This window comes from Cherax quadricarinatus, chromosome 1 (assembly GCF_038502225.1).
Source record: "Cherax quadricarinatus isolate ZL_2023a chromosome 1, ASM3850222v1, whole genome shotgun sequence".
Taxonomy (NCBI): domain Eukaryota; kingdom Metazoa; phylum Arthropoda; class Malacostraca; order Decapoda; family Parastacidae; genus Cherax; species Cherax quadricarinatus.
The window spans coordinates 32,631,023-32,645,601 of record NC_091292.1 but is presented as its reverse complement, the minus strand read 5'-3'; the positions used below and the strand labels follow the sequence as shown (position 1 = coordinate 32,645,601).

General features: G+C 43.4%; 1 protein-coding gene across 1 annotated transcript in view; it reads right to left on the bottom strand.

The window, feature by feature from the left end:
• The window catches only part of LOC128685191 (NPC intracellular cholesterol transporter 1-like), a 157,905-nt gene that overhangs the window by 87,834 nt on the left and 55,492 nt on the right, over window positions 1–14,579 (bottom strand). Inside the window, exons 2-3 of the mRNA XM_070085711.1 lie at window positions 6,358–6,487; window positions 541–657 (exon numbers count right to left, since the gene is read on the bottom strand). Of these exons, the coding sequence (XP_069941812.1) occupies window positions 541–657; window positions 6,358–6,487 (247 nt within the window). The remainder of the gene's footprint in view (window positions 1–540; window positions 658–6,357; window positions 6,488–14,579) is intronic.

Here is a 14,579-nt window from a genome sequence, read left to right as displayed (position 1 = left end):
ATATACGTAGCAGTGGATATATCAATAGATGGATCTATGAAAGACTAAATAAATCTAAAAAGATATCAAAGATATCTCTTAAAAAATGCATCGGACAATAATAATTGTGTCGACGATATTGTTAGTGTGTGAAGCAGTCACAGTCTTGCAGTTAGTAGACTGATCACACTAGTATTGTTTCTCTAACCAATACATAGTGTGAATATTATACAGAGTGAGGAATCACGTTAACAGAAGATAGTGTGGTGGTATACAAGGTGTAATTTTAATTAAAAGTAGAAAATTGGCTGTTGAGATGATTTTGTGCTTGTTATAGGGAGGACAGCGCAGGATAGGTCGGTCAAGATGCAACTCTCTTACTGTGAATAAGGTAATATCTATGAACACATTCTGAGAAAGCTAACAGGATTGGAATTTTGGAGATGGGATGTTCTCAAAATTCTAATGGGGATTTTGCAGTGGGCCGCACCTTCTCCCTCTACATGTCTGTTTTCACACCTCTACATTTACCCCCCTCCCCCGAGTCCCTCCCTAACTCACCTCCCTGACATAGTCGGCAGTGAGGACATTGTCAGCCTGGTACATAATAAACTCCATGCGCTGGTCCTGGGGAAAGTTTTCCGCCTGCCAGTCAAGCGTCCTTATGTAGTCCGAGTTCTGAAGGAAATGTAAGAAAAGGAACACGTTAGCGGGCACTGGAAAGATGTCAGGATGACAGTGGACAACATTGTGGGTAATAAGGAATAAGTGGAAGAGACATCTGGAAGGATCAGGAGAGGCGAGTATAATAATAAAAATATCTTGATTTCTACAAGTACATGTACAAGGAATACAGGCCTAGCTGACATCAATGATATACTACTATATAAAAAGCCCTTTGTTATGCAGAGTATTTTGGGCAAATTAGGTCAGTTTTATCCCAGGATGCGACCCACACCAGTCGACTAACACCCAGGTATCCACTTTTACTGATGGATGAACAGGGACAACCGGTGTAAGGAAACACGCCTAATGTTTTTACCCTAGCCGGGACTCAAACCCGGACACTTAGCATGTGAAGCGAGAGCTTTTGCCACCAGGCCACGGTCTACCGTATGAATGAATAACAAAAGCTAATGAAGACAAAAGACGACTGTGAAGAATCAGGGAAGACTATAAAGAATCAGGGGGGACTTAGATGAATAAGGGACAACTAGACAGAGTCCGGGAGAGCGAATACAAGAAGATGAAGAGGGAAAATAAATAGTTATTAGAAATCAGAAACTTTTATTGAGAATATCAACGGATAAGAGAAAGCTAAAGGATAATGAAGTATTAGGGACGCCCAATAACATCAACGACAGCTAAAGAAGAAAAGAAATTACAAAGATCTTGAGATCAGTATGAAGGGTAGAGACAGCTTGAAGACAACACAGATGACTAGGAAGTAACAGTGATGGCTTAAAGACTCAAAGGTAAATAAATAACAGAACGAGCCTGCAGCCAACTCTTGGCAACAGCAGGCCAGTGCTATCCACTGGACCATGCCGTTCTAACATGATTCATCCAACTAGGCATATTTATGTACACAATAGGAAGGTTAGCATGGGGCCCCACTGTGATCACAAGGGTAACTAAGAATGGTTATGGACGGCCAGTCAGATATTAGGAATAAAACGCAAGAATCACGAGTCACCAGGATGAACTGCTGATAAGACAAGTGCAACAGTTAGGTATCCATATTCCGAAAAGTTACTCCTGTACAGTAGGCTTCTTCAGTCGAATACAGAGGCAACAGAAGTAGCAGACATATAATCAGTCCATCAGCCTCGAAGACGAAGTTCTGAGACTGGGACTGACCACTCGAAAACTTCGTCTTCCATGGTGATGGACTGAATACACCTCTACTACGTCTGCTGCCTCCTCTCTACTTGATTGCAGTAGCCTACTGTGTAGGTGAAACGTTATGGAATAAGGATACCTAACTGTTGCACTTGTGTCTTATAAACTTATTGGTATTGTATACCATTATCACGCTCACAAGATAGTAAGGTGTCTGAAACGAGGTCCGTTAAAGCTGTGGGATAGACAACTCTCGCTGTATGAACCTTAACATGTTCTAAGTATTGTAACCAGACTAAATAGGAAGAGTTGCCAAGTTTGAGTATGAAAGCACATATTTATTAAATTATTTGTATAAATGTCTAATAATTCAGAATATCAAAATATATAAAATATTGGATTACCTGCCCTATATGAGAGTGAACATGTATGTTTGCCGGTTATCAATGGTTAAAGAAAGGTATTCCAGAAAAAAGTTCCAGGGAAATGAGAGGAAAATTGTGGGTGAAGAGGTCAATTTAGGGTGTGCTGAGGTGAGTGTAGGATATGTTGAAGTGGGTGTGGTGTGTGCTGAGGTGGGTGTAGGGTATGTTGAAGTGGGTGTGGTGTGTGCTAAGGTGGGTGTAGGGTATGTTGAAGTGAGTGTGGTGTGTGCTGAGGTGGGTGTAGGGTATGTTGAAGTGGGTGTGGTGTGTGCTGAGGTGGGTGTAGGGTATGTTGAAGTGGGTGTGGTGTGTGCTAAGGTGGGTGTAGGGTATGTTGAAGTGAGTGTGGTGTGTGCTGAGGTGGGTGTAGGGTATGTTGAAGTGAGTGTGGTGTGTGCTGAGGTGGGTGTGGTGTGTGTAATGAGGTGGGTGTGGCGAGCGCTGAGCAAGCCATCTTTTGTATTTGGTGGCGGCATATTCCGAATGAATATTGTGGTCGTTGTTGCTAACATGTTGAAAAACAGTTGAATTATCCCGTTCATAACATATTGCTCTCTGGTGTTTGATGATACTCAGAACAATTCTTCAAATAAAGATGCCCTGACTAGCTTATAAAACAAGGAGAAAAGAAAGCTAATATCAACTAATACAAAACTTCAATTCACAAAATCTCAACTCCATCCAGCAACTCTCAACTCACTGTGCCGTACTACCAACATGCATTCAATCATCTCAACAAAGTGAACAACAATCACTTTCTATGCTAACAAACTAGGGAAACTCTTTTCCAAGAAACAAACATTCAGTTACATAAGACACACCAGGAATCTACCAGTTACCATGTGAAGACTGTAACCAAGTATACATCGGACAGACAAGCCTAATACTAGAATTGTCGTATTAGGCTTGTCTGTCAAATAAATCACACTGCAGCTACAAACGCAAAATCATAGAATCTGCCCTCATAGATACCACCCATATTTTAACATGTCACAGGGACAATGGAAACCAAACGTCATTTCAAAATTTTCCCTCAAGAATTACAGAGCAGCGCCCAACCTAATACAGAACATCAGCACAAAGTCAGGAATTACATAATACAGAAGAACTCCCGACCCAAATTTTAAGCTTTACTCCAAGGTCTGTCTTCCCACCCACCGACCTGACGCTCCATGCTCACCTGCACTGTTGAAAGGAGAAACCTTCCTATATATTCATGTTCTCCTTTCACTTGTGTGTCTCCTGAAGAGGACCCCACCAGGGGGATCGAAATATACAGGGAAGTTCCTTTACGCCAGTGGGGGGGGGGGAGATCTTGATCCAAGAAACTGAACTTGGATTTTCCTTCCTTGGATCGATCCTGAGTGCCTCTCATTTCCTCATGCGATGTATGATCCTCACGGACGATACATGTAATAATAATAATGTTTTATTCATACTGAAGCTGTAAACCTGTAGGGGTCATACAGCTTTTGGGGAATGGATAATCAGGCTCAAATGAAAGAAGGGGATGATAAACCTAATTCCTTGGATCAAGAGCCTTTCACCAGCATCAAGGGTGAATAGCACTTCAATGATCATAATGCAGTCGACAGGCCTCAAACCTAGAAAAACCATGTCAATTTTTTAAGTTGACACATCCCTACCATCAATACAAAATGAGTAATAAATTGCAAATAAACATCTTATAGTGTCAATAGTAGTTTAAAAATAAAGCTAGATACTAAAAACTTGAGATAAACTGCCAAGGAGACAGGAACTAGAAGGATCATGAGGTGAAGGGATACCTGCTGGGAAAAATAAAAGCACGTGGTATAGGAGACACACTTCATGCCTGTACAAGTGACTGACTCACAGACAGGAAACAAGTGAGTTGTGCTCTTAAAGAGTGGAGTTCCCAGGGCTCGGTTCTTGGTCCAGTCTTCTGCGCAATATTCATAAATGATCAAGGTAGTGATCACGTCTAAGATGGCAAACCTGGCCGATGACACCAAATTGGGGAACAATGCAGTCTCTTTAGAAACGGGACTACGAGATCGGATTCAAACCCTTACAATAATAAATGGCTTTAATACACTCAGACACGAAGCTCGATCGCTAGCGCACTCAGCTCACACACTGAGATCCAGGTATCGATCCCCAGATACGGCTGGAAAACTTTAGGACGTACATATTTCCATGAGACACCTGCTGTCCCTGTTCACCCATCAATAAAATTGGTACCTGGGTGTTAGTCGACTGGTGTGGGTCGCATCCTGGGACAAAATTGACCTAATTTTCCCGAAATGCTCTGCATAACAAGGGGCTTTATATATATAGTAGTACGTCATTGATGTCAGGAAGCCCTGTATACTTTGTACATGTACTTGTAGAAATATTATTGTCAAAACTCTAGACCAGAGGAATGAAACTGCAAGGCAGAAGATGCAATGTGATCATATGCAAATGATTTTTTTTAAATTATAGCAAATGGAATAAATTACCAGTTAGAGTTGTAACTAAATTCAAAACGCAGCTGAAGAATAACTTTGTAAGTAGAGGATTCAAAAAGATACTAAGTCGGGGCAGTCTGAAGTCAACGGATTTCTGATGCATTTGGACGATGCGTTTACAACGAGGCAACCTAATTAATAATAGAAGTGAGTGGGTGTGTTAGTGATAGCAGAACCAGTGGTAACCAGAAGTAGAACCTCAGTGCAGTAACACTAGTAGTCAAGAAAAAAAGTAGTACTATTAAAAAGGTATTTGTAGCCCAACCTGTTTATCTCCTACAAATTCCAGTCATTTGTTATTATGGAATGGTTCATTTTTCTCCCCGTTTTCATTTCGTTAGTGGCTGGAGGGAGTGTAGGGTTGGGAGAGAGCCTTCTGCTCTTCTATCCTTGGCTTCTACGTTTAAATATTACACGGCAGTTTTTAATCTAGAGAGAAGTAGATAGGTCTCAGAAGATTGTCTCAGTGTGGACTTCCAAGACCTCGGTTAACAATCTGTCTTCCGCATGTACTCCCATGTATCCAGTCTCTCTCCTGAGGCATCCATGTATCCAGAGTCTCTCACCTGAGGCATCCAGAGTTTCTCACTGAGGCATCCAGAGTCTCTCACCTGAGGCATCCAGAGTTTCTTACCTGAGGCATCCAGAATCTCTCACCTGAGGCATCCAGAATCTCTCACCTGAGGCATCCAGAATCTCTCACCTGAGGCATCCAGAATCTCTCACCTGAGGCATTCAGAATCTCTCACCTGAGGCATCCAGTCTCTCTCACCTGAGGCATCCGGAGTCTCTCACCTGAGGCATCCAGAGTCTCTCACCTGAGGCATCCAGAGTCTCTCACCTGAGGCATCCAGAGTTTCTCACCTGAGGCATCCAGAGTCTCTCACCTGAGGCATCCAGAATCTCTCACCTAAGGCATCCAGAGTCTTTCACCTGAGGCATCCAGAGTCTCACACCTGAGGCATCCAGAGTCTCTTACCTGAGGTATCCAGTCTCTCTTACCCGAGGCATCCAGAGTATTTCATCTGAGGCATTCAGCGTCTTTCACCTGAGGCATCCAGTCTCTCTCACCTGAGGCATCCAGAGTCTCTCACCTGAGGCATCCAGTCTCTCTCACCTGAGGCATCCAGAGTCTCTCACCTGAGGCATCCAGTCTCTCTCACCTGAGGCATCCAGTCTCTCTCACCTGAGGCATCCAGTCTCTCTCACCTGAGGCATCCAGTCTCTCTCACCTGAGGCATCCAGTCTCTCTCACCTGAGGTATCCAGTCTCTCTCACCTGAGGTATCCAGTCTCTCTCACCTGAGGTATCCAGTCTCTCTCACTTGAGGTATCCAGTCTCTCTCACCTGAGGTATCCAGTCTCTCTCACCTGAGGCATCCAGTCTCTCACCTGAGGCATTCAGTCTCTCTCACCTGAGGCATCCAGAATATCTCACCTGAGGCATCCAGTCTCTCACCTGAGGCATCCAGAGTCTCTCACCTTAGGTATCCAGAATATCTCACCTGAGGCATCCAGAGTTTCTCACCTGAGGTATCCAGTCTCTCTCACCTGAGGCATCCAGAGTCTCTCACCTGAGGTATCCAGTCTATCTCACCTGAGGTATCCAGTCTATCTCACCTGAGGTATCCAGAGTCTCTCCGGGCGGTGTTCCTGGTGGAAGTTAAAGAACCCCATGCAAGCCACACATGTGAACAGCAAGCAACCTGCGATGTACAGGCAGGGGTGAGAGGCCACACTCTCCCCGTACCTGCAATGATAACATAACTAAACAATAATAATAGCTAACAACAATAATGGTATAATAAAGAAAACAGTCATAAAACAATAACAAAAATACTATTAATTATGATGGTAATAGCATCTACAAATATACCAGAGAGCCCCGCTTATACAGCAGGTTAGGTTCTGGGCAACTAATGTAAAGCTAAAATCGCTGTAAAGTGAAACATGGCTTTTATTTCACGTTCAATTTGATATAAAAGTCTGATAACATGTTTACACTATCATATATAAAGTGAACAATACAACTAGGCTTAAAAATATATATTAAGTGAGCAGTAGAGCTGGGCTTAAAAAGTACATATACAGTACACACCTTAAAATATTTTCGTCCTTCGATAATATTGAATATATTAACTGTAGGTAGTCCGAATAAATTAAAAATGGGCATAATTGAAAACCGCTGCATTACCGAAAACGCTGTAAAGCGGAGCACACTGGTAATAATAATAATGTCATCATCATGGCAATAGAATACTTGGAGAGAGTTTCGAGTGACAACTCCCCTCGCAGCCTGGTCCAAGACCAGACCGCGGGGACAGACAAGACCAGACCGCGGGGACAGACAAGACCAGACCGCGGGGACAGACAAGACCAGACCGCGGGGACAGACAAGACCAGACCGCGGGGACAGACAAGACCAGACCGCGGGGACAGACAAGACCAGACCGCGGGGACAGAGAAGAGAGAAAAGTTAATCAGCCTGACCACTCCGGAGGAGGCAGAGACGAGAAGATTAAGGGGAAGGTTACTATTATTGTAATTATTACTATTAATTTTTAGGGGAATCGCGTAAGAAAATTAACAGAGTAAAATAAGTTGAAGAGTGAAGATAAGGTAGAGTCAGTTGTACCAGACAACAGCTACTAGACTACAGCAGTTATGTAATACTGGAGATACTTTATCTGCTGGTGCTTGAATTTTATACTTTAACTGAAGGTTATTTATAACATGGTGTCAAGGGTGGAATATACTGTTGAAGTGATCACGATGGTGGTGTCAAGGGTGGAATATACTGTTGAAGTGATCACGATGGTGTCAAGGGTGGAATATACTGCTTGAAGTGATCACGATGGTGGTGTCAAGGGTGGAATATACTGTTGAAGTGATCACGATGGTGTCAAGGGTGGAATATACTGCTTGAAGTGATCACGATGGTGGTGTCAAGGGTGGAATATACTGCTTGAAGTGATCACGATGGTGGTGTCAAGGGTGGAATATACTGTTGAAGTGATCACGATGGTGGTGTCAAGGGTGGAATATACTGCTTGAAGTGATCACGATGGTGGTGTCAAGGGTGGAATATACTGTTGAAGTGATCACGATGGTGGTGTCAAGGGTGGAATATACTGTTGAAGTGATCACGATGGTGGTGTCAAGGGTGGAATATACTGTTGAAGTGATCACGATGGTGGTGTCAAGGGTGGAATATACTGCTTGAAGTGATCATGATGGTGGTGTCAAGGGTGGAATATACTGCCTGAAGTGATCACGATGGTGGTGTCAAGGGTGGAATATACTGCTTGAAGTGATCACGATGGTGGTGTCAAGGGTGGAACATACTGCTTGAAGTGATCACGATGGTGGTGTCAAGGGTGGAATATACTGTTGAAGTGATCACGATGGTGTCAAGGGTGGAATATACTGCTTGAAGTGATCACGATGGTGGTGTCAAGGGTGGAATATACTGCCTGAAGTGATCACGATGGTGGTGTCAAGGGTGGAATATACTGTTGAAGTGACCACGATGGTGGTGTCAAGGGTGGAATATACTGTTGAAGTGATCACGATGGTGGTGTCAAGGGTGGAATATACTGTTGAAGTGATCACGATGGTGGTGTCAAGGGTGGAATATACTGCTTGAAGTGATCATGATGGTGGTGTCAAGGGTGGAATATACTGCCTGAAGTGATCACGATGGTGGTGTCAAGGGTGGAATATACTGCTTGAAGTGATCACGATGGTGGTGTCAAGGGTGGAACATACTGCTTGAAGTGATCACGATGGTGGTGTCAAGGGTGGAATATACTGTTGAAGTGATCACGATGGTGTCAAGGGTGGAATATACTGCTTGAAGTGATCACGATGGTGGTGTCAAGGGTGGAATATACTGCCTGAAGTGATCACGATGGTGGTGTCAAGGGTGGAATATACTGTTGAAGTGACCACGATGGTGGTGTCAAGGGTGGAATATACTGTTGAAGTGATCACGATGGTGGTGTCAAGGGTGGAATATACTGTTGAAGTGATCACGATGGTGGTGTCAAGGGTGGAATATACTGTTGAAGTGACCACGATGGTGGTGTCAAGGGTGGAATATACTGCTTGAAGTGATCATGATGGTAGTGTCACGGGTAGAATATACTGTTGAAGTGACCACGATGGTGGTGTCAAGGGTGGAATATACTGTTGAAGTGATCACGATGGTGGTGTCAAGGGTGGAATATACTGCTTGAAGTGATCACGATGGTGGTGTCAAGGGTGGAATATACTGTTGAAGTGATCACGATGGTGGTGTCAAGGGTGGAATATACTGTTGAAGTGACCACGATGGTGGTGTCAAGGGTGGAATATACTGTTTAAGTGATCATAATGGTGGTGTCAAGGGTGGAATATACTGCTTGAAGTGATCACGATGGTGCCAAGGGTGGAATATACTGTTCAAGGGATCACGATGGTGGTGTCAAGGGTGGAATATACTGTTGAAGTGATCACGATGGTGGTGTCAAGGGTGGAATATACTGTTGAAGTGACCACGATGGTGGTGTCAAGGGTGGAATATACTGCTTGAAGTGACCACGATGGTGGTGTCAAGGGTGGAATATACTGTTGAAGTGATCACGATGGTGGTGTCAAGGGTGGAATATACTGTTGAAGTGACCACGATGGTGGTGTCAAGGGTGGAATATACTGTTGAAGTGACCACGATGGTGGTGTCAAGGGTGGAATATACTGTTGAAGTGACCACGATGGTGTCAAGGGTGGAATATACTGTTGAAGTGACCACGATGATGTCAAGGGTGGAATATACTGTTGAAGTGACCACGATGGTGGTGTCAAGGGTGGAATATACTGCTTGAAGTGATCACGATGGTGCCAAGGGTGGAATATACTGTTGAATTGATCACGATGGTGGTGTCAAGGGTGGAATATACTGTTGAAGTGATCACGATGGTGGTGTCAAGGGTGGAATATACTGTTGAAGTGACCACGATGATGTCAAGGGTGGAATATACTGTTGAAGTGACCACGATGGTGGTGTCAAGGGTGGAATATACTGTTGAAGTGATCACGATGGTGGTGTCAAGGGTGGAATATACTGTTTAAGTGATCATAATGGTGGTGTCAAGGGTGGAATATACTGCTTGAAGTGATCACGATGGTGCCAAGGGTGGAATATACTGTTCAAGGGATCACGATGGTGGTGTCAAGGGTGGAATATACTGTTGAAGTGACCACGATGGTGTCAAGGGTGGAATATTTATTTATTTATTTTTTATTTGGACATGATACACAGTTGTACAAATAAATATAGTGACTGGGTGCACATGCCAAAAGCCCCTTGTATGCAGAGCATTATGGGCAAGCTTAAAATTAACTTAAGATTAACTAAGGAATGATATATACAGTTCAATTAAGTTTATTAAGTCACAGGTACACACAAGTACAACTATCTTATATAGTGTAAATTACCTAGGATAACCCTACAAAAAAAATGTCAGATAAGGCCAGGATGAATTACAACACCTGGATATGCTGAATGTTGAAGACAGAGTAAAACAATTTGAAGTTAAATCAAGTTTATAAAATTGCTCATGAACAGTGTCCAGAATATCTTGCTGCCAATTATGTCAAAGCAATCATAGTACTAGGGGGAGATAATTATTATTATTATAATCATGGGGGAGCTCTAAACCTATTAGGGGGAAAGAGCACAATTTTGTAGTACCCACAGTCAGTGACCAGGCTTCAAACACATTTTATTGTACAGCAATAAAGGAATGGAACAGACTGCCTGCACATGTCAAAGCCAGTCATAGTATGAATCAGTTCAAAAAGAGAACCAAAAGGTACCTAATGAATGTAGCGACAGAAAGGGAGGAGAATGATTATTTTTTTAGGTAACACACATGTAATTGTAAATAACTCTTTTTACCTTATTCCTAGTATATCTCCTTTACTGTAGAATAGGTTATTATCTCCTTCATAGTATAATAATGTATTAAAAGAACCCTAATAGTTGAAGTGATCACGATGGTGGTGTCAAGGGTGGAATATACTGTTGAAGTGATCACGATGGTGGTGTCAAGGGTGGAATATACTGTTGAAGTGACCACGATGGCGGTGTCAAGGGTGGAATATACTGTTGAAGTGATCACTGCTAACCCAACCCAACCTAACCTAACATCACTCGCTGCCCTTTTTTTCAATTCTTTCTTGGGAACCCTCCCGCCCCTTCCAGTCCCTCCCTTGCTCATTCCCCGTCACCCGTCTCTCTCTCTCTCTCAGGGATGATAAATTCATCCATACATACCATTTAGTATTAGTGTCAAGTCGGTTCTGTTTACTGAAGTTTAATATTAAACTTTGATTTCTATAAAATTACGTGATATAATTAGTACAGGGATGTTTGAAGTTTCTTGCATACTTTATAGAGACCTCCTGGTTATGTAAAGATACTATTTTTCTTAAAGAGGTGGACGGGTAAGCCAGCGGAAGGCCTCGGTCAGATGGCCAAAAGCTCAAGTAGCGGGTCATCATATGAACAAGACCCGCATCAAGAAACTTTTTTTTTTTTACACAAATCAATTTTACAGACCAAGATCTGTTATCTTACCTCAACTCATTTCAAACCCACAACCCTGAGGTATACTACCATCACCCAGGATGCCACCCACACCAGTCGACTAACACCCTGGTATCTACTTACTGCTAGGTGAACAGTGGCAGCAGCTGTAAGGAAACATGCCCAACGTTTCCACCCGTACCGGGTATCGAACCCCGGACACTCAGTGTGCGAGCTAAGTGCACTGCTTCCTGACGAATTTTACCTGACCTAACCTATGCAGAGATGAGAGTCATCTTGATGAATACACCAACAATATACAGAACATTTCTGGCCGCCGCCTTAAGATTAAACATTAAAATGGTATAAATTACCGACAGGTTGTTAGGTAAGACACATATGCAACAGTTAGGTATCTTTATTATGAAACGTTTTCCCTACACAGTAGGCTTCTTCAGTCGAGTACAGAAAAGTTGATAGAAGCAGAAGATACTTGAAGACGATGTAATCAGGGTGATGGACTGATTACATCGTCTTCAAGTATCTTCTGCTTCTATCAACTTTTCTGTACTCGACTGAAGAAGCCTACTGTGTAGGCGAAACGTTTCATAATAAAGATACCTAACTGTTGCATATGTGTCTTACCTAACACGCCTTAAGATTAACTTACAAATCCAGACATTTATAAAATTGTTGGTTTGCTTGAATGTTAAATTTTACAATATCTGATATTATTATGATTGACATTTTTGGATTGTTTTTATAAGGTAATTTTTTATGTTTGTAGCGGTTATGACTTATGTGGACATATATTGGTGATAGTGTAACAGCACTGTGAACTTTATTATGAATTTGTTAAAAAAAAAGGCATAATGTTGATAAACTGTGTTTCAAGAATTAGTTATGCAGAATTTAGGTCAGACGATGATGATGATTAAGAGGCAGATAGAGAATTAGGAACTTTTGCAATTTCTGGAAGGGAATTTCAACTTTTAGTGTAATTTTTCGCATGAAGTTCTTATAGATAGACTGAGTCGAATAAATGGTATGTCAAAGAGATACTGGCTTCTTATATCTTGTCTACTGTTGCAGCTCTCCAGGAAGAGTCGGAGAACTAGAGAACACACAGTACTAGGTGTGAATGTTTAGCAAGGTAAGATTTTTGAATAGCGAGTATGTTTTGGGTGAAATTTGATTGGATGATTATTTTAATACCTTATTTCTGTTGGGTAGCAATAAATTTTAGTGATGTGTTGTGGCTCCCCCAGCACAGATACCTGAAGTGAAGTTGACAGAGCAGCGAGTAGCACATAGTGAAGTTGACAGAGCAGCGAGCATCACATAGTGAAGTTGACAGAGCAGCGAGCAGCACATAGTGAAGTTCACAGAGCAGCAAGCAGCACATAGTGAAGTTCACAGAGCAGCAAGCAGCACACAGTGAAGTTCACAGAGCAGCAAGCAGCACATAGTGAAGTTCACAGAGCAGCAAGCAGCACATAGTGAAGTTCACAGAGCAGCAAGCAGCACATAGTGAAGTTCACAGAGCAGCAAGCAGCACATAGTGAAGTTCACAGAGCAGCAAGCAGCACATAGTGAAGTTCACAGAGCAGCAAGCAGCACATAGTGAAGTTCACAGAGCAGCAGCAGCACATAATAAAGTTGACAGAGCAGCAAGCAGCACATAGTGAAGTTGACAGAGTAGCAGCAGCACATAGTGAAGTTGACAGAGCAGCAAGCAGCACATAGTAAAGTTGACAGAGCAGCAAGCAACACATAGTGAAGTTGACAAAGCAGCAAGCAGCACATAGTGAAATTGACAGAGCAGCGAGCAGCACATAGTGAAGTTGACAGAGCAGCAAGCAGCACATGGTGAAGTTGACAGAGCAACAAGCAGCACATAGTGAAGTTGACAAAGCAGCAAGCAGCACATAGTGAAGTTGATAGAGCAGCGAGCAGCACATAGTAAAGTTGACAGAGCAGCGAGCAGCACATAGTGAAGTTGACAGAGCAGCGAGCAGCACATAGTGAAGTTGACAGAGCAGCGAGCAGCACATAGTGAAGTTGACAGAGCAGCGAGCAGCACATAGTGAAGTTGACAGAGCAGCGAGCAGCACATAGTGAAGTTGACAGAGCAGCGAGCAGCACATAGTGAAGTTGACAGAGCAGCGAGCAGCACATAGTGAAGTTGACAGAGCAGCAAGCAGCACATGGTGAAGTTGACAGAGCAACAAGCAGCACATAGTGAAGTTGACAGAGCAGCGAGCATCACATAGTGAAGTTGACAGAGCAGCGAGCAGCACATAGTGAAGTTGACAGAGCAGCGAGCAGCACATAGTGAAGTTGACAGAGTAGCAGCAGCACATAGTGAAGTTGACAGAGCAGCGAGCATCACCTAGTGAAGTTGACAGAGCAGCGAGCAGCACATAGTGAAGTTGACAGAGCAGCGAGCAGCACATAGTGAAGTTGACAGAGCAGCGAGCAGCACATAGTGAAGTTGACAGAGTAGCAGCAGCACATAGTAAAGTTGACAGAGCAGCGAGCAGCACATAGTAAAGTTAACAGAGCAGCAAGCAGCACATAGTGAAGTTGACAGAGCAGCGAGCAGCACATAGTGAAGTTGACAGAGTAGCAGCAGCATGTAGTGAAGTTGACAGAGCAGCGAGCATCACATAGTGAAGTTGACAGAGCAGCGAGCAGCACATAGTGAAGTTGACAGAGTAGCAGCAGCACGTAGCGAAGTTGACAGAGCAGCGAGCATCACATAGTGAAGTTGACAGAGCAGCGAGCAGCACATAGTGAAGTTGACAGAGCAGCGAGCAGCACATAGTGAAGTTGACAGAGCAGCAAGCAGCACATAGTGAAGTTGACAGAGCAGCGAGCAGCACATAGTGAAGTTGACAGAGTAGCAGCAGCACATAGTGAAGTTGACAGAGCAGCAAGCAGCACATAGTGAAGTTGGCAGAGCAGCAAGCAGCACATAGTGAAGTTGACAGAGCAGCGAGCAGCACATAGTGAAGTTGACAGAGTAGCAGCAGGACATAGTGAAGTTGACAGAGCAGCGAGCAGCACATAGTGAAGTTGACAGAGCAGGGAGCAGCACATAGTGAAGTTGACAGAGCAGCGAGCAGCACATAGTGAAGTTGACAGAGCAGCGAGCAGCACATAGTGAAGTTGACAGAGCAGCGAGCAGCACATAGTGAAGTTGACAGAGCAGCGAGCAGCACATAGTGAAGTTGACAGAGCAGCAAGCAGCACATAGTGAAGTTGACAGAGC